Source organism: Sorex araneus, chromosome 2 (genome assembly GCF_027595985.1).
Source record: "Sorex araneus isolate mSorAra2 chromosome 2, mSorAra2.pri, whole genome shotgun sequence".
NCBI classification, from domain to species: Eukaryota; Metazoa; Chordata; class Mammalia; order Eulipotyphla; family Soricidae; genus Sorex; species Sorex araneus.
This window is the reverse complement of record NC_073303.1, coordinates 17965822-17975838: the sequence shown is the minus strand read 5'-3', so window position 1 is coordinate 17975838 and position 10017 is coordinate 17965822. Positions and strand designations below refer to the sequence as shown.

The 10017-nt window shown below is 53.0% G+C and overlaps 1 protein-coding gene across 1 annotated transcript; it reads right to left on the bottom strand.

Moving 5' to 3' along the window:
- Positions 1 to 327: 327 nt before the first annotated feature.
- NHLRC1 (NHL repeat containing E3 ubiquitin protein ligase 1) lies at positions 328 to 2473 on the bottom strand. Its single transcript, XM_004613957.3, has one exon. The coding sequence runs from the start codon at positions 2452 to 2454 to the stop codon at positions 1240 to 1242; it is 1215 nt and encodes a 404-aa protein (XP_004614014.3). The 5' UTR covers positions 2455 to 2473; the 3' UTR covers positions 328 to 1239.
- Between the last annotated feature and the right edge of the window lie 7544 nt (positions 2474 to 10017).

Here is a 10017-nt window from a genome sequence, read left to right as displayed (position 1 = left end):
TGCATGAGCCAGGACTAACCCCTGTGCATCGCTGGGTGTGACCCCCCAAAAAAATGAACTTCACCTGAGAAACCGCCACTTCAGCTGAATCTCCAGCTGTGCATCGATTGCAACCCCCCTGGCAGGCCATATCGCCATCACAGCGTGGCTTCAAGCAGCATTGAAGGGCCTAAATGCTGACTTAAAGCTCAAGGGAAGTGTTTTATCAAGTCCTTTGCAACTCATGGGACACACTTAACTGGAATAAAGGAAAAAGCCATTATCCGAGCACTCCAGGTGACACTCACTCCAGCACCACGCAGAATGACATCAGCCAGGAAGACACTGTGGTAACTCGTCTTTTATTAACAAGAGCATGAAACAGGAGAACCACCCATCGGGCCCTAACTGGTGCTGAGGTCGTGTTCAGCAGACTTTGCAACTTAGACCGCTGTGACCATTCTCAGCGCCACTCCCAACCCCCCACTAAGGGTCTATGCCAGGGAGACAAGGAACCGGATGGTATTTTCTCATTCAAGGCACTCAGGAGTCACAATAACTCCGGCTGAAGTGTTCTTGGGAGAGTTAGGATTTAAATTGAACCTCAAAATCCATTTCCTCCTGAACTCAGGCTTATCCCCCTTTTTTCTGCGTGGGCCACCAGCTAAAAGAAAAAGCGGGGCTGGAGCGAGATCCTACAGCAGGTAAGGAACTTGCATTGCAAGTGGCCCACCCAGGTTCAACCCCCCCTGAAACCGCATATGGTCCCTCCAGCACTGCCAGGAGCGATCCCTGAGCAGAGCCAGGAGTAAGCCCTGAGCATCGCTGAGTGTGACCCAACCCCTCCCAACCCCCCAAAGGATAAAGCTGTCGGTAAACAGTACACAGCAACAACAACAACCACCCCTACTCCTTCCCCACTCCCTGAAAACGTAAAAGCACGCCTAGGACTCAGAATTGAGCTCTATTAGCGACCGTCACAGTGCATAAATGAGACTTTGAAAAAGTTCACTGGAGCGATGATTTCCGTTTGCTCAAGCCGGGGCCGAACCAGGCAGAACTCACCTCCCTGGATTTGGGCAAGGTGAAATGAGTGAGGGGTCCCCGGCACAGGAAGTGTCTGTTCTGGGTAGCGTTGGTGACTGTCCTTTCGTTCGCTGGCACTGTTGCAGGAATCGGAGCCGGGGACGGACTGACGGAACGAGGTCACCGGGCCAGGGTCACCGGCGAGTGGCATCCCCGAACGTCCGATTCCAGGCCTCACTCCGCGTCGTCGATCCTGTAGACGTTGACGGAATGCGTCTCATTGTCCAGCACCAGAAGCGAGTTCTGCTTGCTGAAGGCCAGGGCCACGGGCCGGGCCAGCCCGCGGGTGGCCACCACCTTCACGACGGGCATCTCCTGCGGCTTCCCCAGGCACAGGACGGCCGGGCCGGCCGTATCGGTGACCACCACGTTGCCCTGGTGATCGAAGGCCACGGCGGAGACGGCGATCGGGGTGGGGAAGAGGAGGCTCAGCCCGAAGCTGTCCACCTGGGCCAGCAGCCGCATGTCCGCGCCGAACACCTTCACCGCCGCGCCCGCCGCGCCGCCCGCGCGCGACGCCAGGGGGCGCTCGAGCACCGCCACGGCCCCGCTGAGCCGGCACACGGCCACGGCGCGCGGCCCGCGCAGCTGGCCCCGCAGCTGGACGCAGCCCCGCACGGCCCCGGCCTCCGGGTCCAGCTCCAGGCGGTGCAGGGTCCCCGCCTCCGCGTCGGTCACCAGCACCGCGGCGCCGTCGTCGTCGTCGTCGTCCGGGCAGGCGTCCACCCCCCAGGGCAGGGCGAAGCGGCCGGCCAGCACGAGCTTGCAGCGGCCCTGGGCGTCGAAGGCCTTGACGGCGCGGTCGCCGGCGTCCGTGAGGACGACGTGGCCGTCGCGGGTGACCGTGACGTCCAGCGGGTACTGCACGTCCTCGGCCGCCGGGCCCCGCTCGCCGAACTGCCGCGCGTAGCCGCCCCACAGGTCGAAGGTGCGCACGCGCTTCTTGCCGTCGTGCACCACCACCACGCGCGCCCTCCGCGGGCACAGCGCCAGCCCCGTGGGGTGCACCAGGGTCCCCCAGCCGCCGAAGGCGCGGTGGGCGCCGGGGGCGCGCGCGGCGGGCGGCGGCGCGGGCCGCGGCCGCAGCTCGCAGGCCAGCAGCTCCAGCAGGTGCAGCAGGGGCAGGCAGTCCCGCGCGCCCGACGCCACGCACGGCAGGCGGCAGAAGGGGCACTCGAGGGCCAGGCGCCGCGGGTGCGTCAGGTCGCGCACGCACGACACGCACAGCACGTGGCCGCACGGCAGGCTGCGCGGCCGGCGCGGCGTGCGCGGCTCGAAGCGCTCGAAGCACACCTGGCACTCGAGCAGGCTGCTCTCGGCCTCCTGCACCAGCTCCCAGAGCGCCGGCCGGCTGCCCGGCTCGGCCACCGCGTCCAGGCCCGCGTCCATGCTGCCGCCCGCCCCGGCGCGCGCGCTGCCCTTGGACGCGGTCAGGGGGCGGGGCCGGCGTGACGTCAGCGCCGCGGCCCCACGCCCGCCCCCGCGGCGCACCCTGCTGGGCGCGCGCGGTACTGCTGCCCCAGGGTCCCACAGTGACCTATCCTCCTACCTGGCACCCGATGCCGGATGTCCACTTTATTTATTATGTATTATTTTTTCATTTCACACACTCACACTGTCATCCCGTTGCTCATCGATTTGTTTGAGCGGGCACCAGTAACGTCTCTCATTGAAAGACTTATTGTTACTGTTTTTGGCATACCCAATACCCACGGGTAGCTTGCCAGGCTCTGCCGATATTTTCATTTAATTTTTTAATTAAATGAAATTGATTTACTGTGAGATAGACCCCTACAAAGCTATGCATGATGAGGTTTCAGTCCTACAGTGTTCTAGCACCCATCAATCCACCAATGTGTCTTTCCCAGCATCAGTGTCTGGGGTGCCTTCAATCACCCCCACCTCCCCTCCACAGGCTGCCTCTATAGAAGGCGCTTTTCTTCTCTCTCTCTCTCTCTCTCTCTCTCTCTCTTTTTCTTCTTTTCTTCTCCCTCTCTCTCTGCCTCTATAGCAGGTGCTTTACCTCCCTCCCTCCCTCCCTTTCTCTCTCTCTCTCCCTCCCTCTCTCCCACACACACACTTTTGGGCATTGTGGTTTGCAATACAGATACTGAAAGGTTATCAGGAATATCCCTTTTCTTACTTTGAACACCCAGTTCTTGTCCAGCGTGATCATTTCCAGGTATTATTGTGCTGCTAGTCCCTCCTCTATCTTACTTACCCTCTGCCCATCCACACACACTTGTGGTTGGTCCCAGCCTTCGCTGATGTCCACTTTAGAACCTTCGGAGGGAACGGATGCTGGCTCAGTGCTCCCCAGTGTAGAAGGGAAAAGCTAGAGTCTAATCTTCCCAGGCCGGTGGGCTGCTGTTTCCTGACCCTCAGCTCTGGGGCATGAAGGCTGCTGGGGAGTCACTCATGAGAGATAACAGGAGGGAAGACGATCCATTCCCAGGCGCGTGGGGCAGGTGTGCAACTTCTCTGTGTGTGTCTTCTTTCACACGCATGGACGGGTAGATGCTTGGTGAGCACTTGAGCACTGAGTCCTCGTGTGAATGAGGAAATGTTTTCAGGGCCATGCAAGACATGGACTAGGTGAATGAGTGCCCGGTGTGGGATGGCAGCTGGGAAAGCTTCCTAGAGAAATGATGCAGGAAGGCAACTGGTTAATAATCATTGCTACGCAACTGACTTACAGTGTCTGTCCTGGTGTGGGTGGTTCCTACCCTCTATCGTGTTTAAACCTCTGGACTTTCCTATGAAAATCTGCTATTTCCATCACCCCTCTGCACAGCAAACTCTTGGAGATTTAAGTACCTTTCCAGGGGTCACTTAACCAGGAAGTATGTGGCCTGGGGTTTGTTCCAGAAGTCTGACACTCCTAATTGCACCAGTGGGTTTTAAAACTTGGTTGCACTTGGTAAATGCCTGGGTCTCATTTCCAGAAGTTTGATGGCTTTGGTTTTGGGGGGTTTAGGGTTGTTAGGTGGGGGTAGAGGGTTTGGGCCACACCCGGAGCTGCTCAATGGCTACTCTGGTTCTGTAGTTAGGTGTAGGATAACATAGCATCGGGTAGTTTAGGTTTATTGGATTACTTTCATCACAGTGCTCCCATTCCTCTGTGTTTATTTGTAACTTCTTTCTTTGTGTTCTGTTGACTTGTGAATATTGTTTTTCTCTTCTCCTTGAGTCCTTTACATAGTTTATTCAGAGCCAAGTACTTTTGTATGGGCACAGGAAGACTGTAGCAAATGCTATGCTTTTGTAGCCTGGGAGTCATTGACTCTGCATGATATTTTCCTCCTGGGCATCTGTTCTCTTGACCTAAGCCTCAGCTGCCTTTACTTCCTAGCACCCCCAAAAGCAGGGTCCCGACGAGGGGAGGGACGGGATGGACCCCGGGCAAGTGGTGAGTTGTGTGCTACCCTGGCATCGAGATGAGCCTGGCCAAAGTGCCTAATGCTTAACTATAAGTTAAGAGCTTGGTCATGGACAAATGCTAACACGATCCAGGAAGTAATAACTAGATTCATACCCTGCTAGGATTAGGAATGATTAATCTGGCCTGAGTGCTGTAGTCTGAGTCTGTGGCAAGATGTTCCCAGGAGAGCTGCCTTGGTTTACTGTGTCCATACAAAAATAACTAGTATTAAGATGTTGATGGAGTTTTGGACTGAGGAAAAGAGAAAAACACCTTAAGAGGTATTTTGCCTGCTGGCCCTGAGGAAGGGCTTTCTTATGTTGATTTTGCTACCAGACCACCTGTAGCCTAGAGGGCAAGGTGGAGGGAGGCGAGATTGAGAGCTGAGAGCCAGGAGGGAAGCAGAGAGAGACAGGAGTGAATGGAATAAACTGCAACTAATCAGCAATCAGCCTTGTCTTTGTTCTTCCTTGGCCTGTCCTTGGCCAACAGCTGTCCTGATCCAGTCCACACACAGCGGCTCCAGAGCACCGAACGCGGGCGGTGAGACAGCTGCCTGGAGAGCCCACAAACACACGCCCTTTGGCATGCTTAGTTTCTTACAGTTAGGGTCACTGCCTGTGGTGCTCAGGAGATACCTAAGTGCCAAGGATCAAACCTGGGCTTCCCACACGCAGGGTCTGCGCTCAGCCTATTGAGCTTTCTCTCTGGCTCCTTTAGTTGGCCTGATTGGCATATATATGTATATATATTTATTTACATATATATACATATATGTATTTTTACAGGTGCCCTACCCGGGGGTGCTAGGAGTCCATCTGGAGCTGGGAATTGCACTTGGAGCTGGAACATGCAAGACATGTGCTCGACCACTTGAGCGCTGTTTTGCTTCCAAGGGAAAGGGAGGTCCTGGAGATTGGGGGGTGGAGGTGCTGGAGATTGAAGCGGAAGCCTGACGTGTCTGAGGCCTGCACCCTATTTCGAGGGCTCCCCGGGGGACCATAACATGCACGCACATTTGAGAACTGTGGCACAAGGACAGTCCCTGTAAACATTCCCATGCTTGGTTCTTCCACCCTCCGTCAAGAGCGAAGGCGCAGAAACGCCAGCCCTCGTCAGGAGTCCATGGGGGCCTCCAGCCTCTCATCTTCAGGAGTGACCACCCTCAAAGTCTGGCACGAGGGGCTGGAGCGATAGTACAGCGGGTAGGGCATTTGCCCTGCACGCAGCGGACCCCGGTTCGATTCCCAGCATCCCTTATGGTCCCCTGAGCACCACCGGGGATAATTCCTGAGTGCAGAGCCAGGAGTAACCCCTGAGCATCGCTGGGTGTGACCCAAAAAGCCAAAAAAAAAAAAAAAGTCTGACATGAATATTTTGTTGCTATTGTTTTCATTTGGGGTCACACCGAGCGGTGCTCAGATCTTACCCCTGGCTCTGTACTCAGGGATCACTCCTGCAGGACTGGGATGGAACCACGTGGGCCGCCTGCGTCCTATTTCTCTGGCCCCACAAGGCGAGCGCCTGCCCGCTGTCCTATTTCTCTGGCCCCATGAGTCTTTTCTTTCACCAAAGCCACTCCTGAGACCGCTTCTCTTCATTTACAGGCCTTTCTCATCACGGTTCACCTTTTTAAAAAGGGGGATGGAGTACTGTGAATAAGGCACTCGCCTTGCATGTAGCTGACCTGGGTTCAATCCCTAGTATCGCAAAGGGTCCCCCAAGCCCACCAGGAGTGATTCCTGAGTGCCAGAACCAGGAGTGAGCACTGAGCATGGCAGGGAGTGGCCCCAAATCAAAACATTTTTGTGTCACAAAAATAAGTCCAAGCAAGCAACGAAATAATCATTAAAAAAAAATATTCCATCTTCGGGGGGGGGGGCTGGAGCAATATCACAGTGGGTAGGCCATTTGCCTTGCACGCAGCAGACCTGGGTTCGATTCCCAGCATCCCATATGGTCCCCCGAGCACCACCAGGAGTAATTCCTGAGTGCACGAGCCAGGAGTGACCCCTGTGCATTGCCAGGTGTGACTCCCCCCCAAAATAGAAATCCATCTTGGGTTCTTGTCCCAGGATTTAGTTCACAGTTCCCTTGTAGCTGCTTCAAGGCTTCTTCGGGACCCTCCATGGTCTCCATCTTATTAGCGCATGGTCCTATTGTGGCACGTGAGTTTGTCACATTCCACACGCCTGAACCTTAGCCTACATCCAAACCAGCCCCAGGTTCCACGGGGCCCCCACGTCTGGTCACTGCTTTTCTCTGACCTCACTGCTCTGTCTTTAGTTACTCTCAGTCAAAGCATCTAGAACCATCTCTCTCCCGCACCAACCCTGCCCCACCAGAGAGATGAGAGAAATGCTGTTACTCTATCTCTTGTTAGAGTTCTGAGACCAAAGGGGTTTATTACTAGAATCTCTGGAGGGGAGATTCTCACAGAGTTGGGCATGGGCGGCCTCCTGTTCTTCCCAGAGCTTGATGGCCACGCCCACGAGCTCCCTTTGGCTCATTAACCAGCCATGACCAAGGGACTCACAAATAAATCTCAGAAGAGATCAGCAAGCTGCAGAGATGTTTTTGGACCCCAAAGTCACCATACAGTTAAAAATGTAATTCCAGCTCTATCACCCTGTCAAAATTTTAGAATTTCTGGAGTAACATTTCGTATTCTACACCACTGATATGATTACATCCCACACAGCACATTGGGCGGGATGTGAAGTGGAAGGCAGCCCATCTCGGCTAAGAAAACAAGAGTCAACAAGGCTCAACTGTAACATGTTAGTCATCTCTTATACAAGGGCCTAATGACCCCGGGCTGAGATGCAACAATCTTCACACACTTTCTTCTAAGGATACCCTTTTATGATAATTTTTAGCAAATTAATCATAACAAGCAATACAAAATAAATCATTTAGAGTCTGTTAATTGGGTCAGGTGTGGGTGGTGGTTGGGAAAATTGGAATTAATGGTGGTGGTAAGGCGTAATGGTGGTGGGATTGGTGTTGAAATGTTGAATGTAATAAATCATTGTGAACAACTTTTTTTTTTACTTTTTGGGTCACACCTGGCGATGCTCAGGGGTTACTCCTGGCTTTGCACTCAGAAATCACTCCTGGCAGTGCTCAGGGGACCATATGGGATGATGGGAATCGAACTTAGGTTGGCTGCGTGCACGGCAAATGCCCTCCCCGCTGTGCTATCACTCCAGCCCTTCATTGTGAACAACTTTATAAAAATAAAAAAAAATCACTGGAGGCAGCTTTAATGTAAAATAAAAAAGAACATCGTTCTTTTTCTTTTGCTTTTCTTCTTCTTTTTCTAGTGCTCAGGAATCACTCCTAATTCTTTGCTCAGGGATTACTCCTGATTCTGTGCTCGGGGATCACTCCTGGGGCCCTTGGGGATAGAACCCAGGTCAGCTGTGTGAAAGGCAGATGTTCTACCTGCTGTAGGATCTCTCCAGCCCCAAGAATGTTTTCTTATCAAGTGTTACGTGATTCAGAAATAACCTATGTATTGGAACATGCTAAGCTAACTAATTTGATATTATAACTCATGCTACAATATATTTCCACTCCAAATAGTCAACTAAAACCACCTCAAATCAACATGATTTTGTGAAGTAATATTTTAATCAGGAAACATGTTCAGGACACCAAAAACAGGATATATTTAGAACTAGTATTGTCTAATAGAAGTATAATGAAAACTACATATATAATATTAAGTTTTCTAGAAACCACACTTTATAAAGTTTAAAAGAAAAGCAGAAATCATTTCACATCATATTTTATTCAATCCAACTTATCCAATATTTTAGTTTTCATGTAATTGCACATAAAAATCAGTGAATAAATGAGGCTGGAGCGATAGCACAGGGGGTAGGGTGTTTGCCTTGCACGAGGCTGACCTGGGTTCAATTCCCAGCAACCCATATGGTCCCCCAAGCATCGCCAGGAGTAATTCCTGAGTGCATGAGCCAGGAGTAACCCCTGAGCAACGCTGGGTGTGACCCAAAAAGAAAAAAACAAAATCAGTGAATTAGTAAGGTACATTGAAGCCATTTCTACTCTTAAGTTTGTTAGTTAAGGTAATGTGTTTAAAATGGTGTTAACATTTGTGGGGTTTTTTGTTCTGTTTTTGGGCTATATCCAGGAGTCCTCAGGGGTCCCTCCTGGTTCTGCACTTAAGGATCATTCCTGGTGGGCTTAGGGGACCATATGGGATGCCAGGGACCAAACCCAGGTTGGCTGTGTGCAAGGCTAGCGCCCTGCCCACTGTACTATCTGGCCCCCAAACTTATAGTCTTGGTTTACGGTCATAGTTTCTGGCCTTTGCTGGGGGCATTGCATAACTCCCATGGGCGTGTTACACTCTCGGCACACAACCGTCCCAGCCAGCTCTGGACGGTCACCACAGGCTACAGGACACGTGGGCCAGCACAGATCTAGCCCACACTGAGCCTTGACCCATTACTCTCCAGACCGGTTTCACTGACGCCCCTGACCTCGCTCTGCTCTACATTCTTCCAAATGGCTGCAAGGGAGTCGGTGCTGTGGGCTGGTGGAGTTTCCTGTAAGTTCCTGCCTGTCCGGTGCCTCTCCGGCCAGTTGGGGCTCGTCCTGCCTTCTTGATCCTTTGCTGCCCCCGCTGGACAATCTGCAGCACTGCACCAAGAAGCCAAAGGGGGTTGGCAAGGGAAACAAAGACCGCCAGAACGTTCTATCACAGGGCAGCAGACAAATGAGAAAATGGTCACGGTCGGTCACTTATTCTGAGGGAAATGCTAATCAGAGCGAGGAGATATTATCTCACGCAGGAAGAATGGTGTAAAGAAGACTGGAAATGGGCCGGAGCGGTAGTGCAGTGGGGAGGGCGATTGCCTTGCACTTGGCCAACCCGGGTTCGATTCCCAGCATCCCATATGGTCCCCTGAGCACCGCCAGGGGTAATTCCTGAGTGCAGAGCCAGGAGTAACCCCTGTGTATTGCCGGGTGTGACCCAAAAAGAAAAAAAAAACCCTTAATTTTGAAAAGAACGTCGTTATATTCTGGCTTCCTCATCAGACTATAGCTCTGGGTGATTCTAGAAAGTTCCATGGCACATACAGAGACGATCTATCTACTCTAATATTACTCTCAGGACTCTGGCATGTTCAAAGTTGGGGACTAGACCCACAGGAAACGCCTGCGCTTCACAGAGCACGGCCACATAAGGCTGGCGTGAGTCTCACGGCCGACCCACGCCCCGCTTACCGCCGCGCGTGCCCACAGCCTTGACTCCCTCGGAATCACAGGCTGGGTCCCAGACTCTCTCTCTTCACTTCCTCTACGTGACCTAGACGGAGTCCGAGTTCCCTTTTCAGGATATCTAAATTTCTTTCCTTTCACCTCCCTCCCCAAAGAGATCAGCTCAGTCTCTGAAGAGAGGGCACCACATCCGTTTTGCTCAGTACCACAGCCCTCTGCCCAGCACACAGCCCGCCCATGGTGCGGGTCCACAGTCCCAGCATATGCCCAGTACAGAC

What these genes read in the sequence shown, in the direction of transcription:
- NHLRC1 (XM_004613957.3), bottom strand. Translation starts at nt 2,454, where the DNA reads ATGGACGCGGGCCTGGACGCGGTGGCCGAGCCGGGCAGCCGGCCGGCG.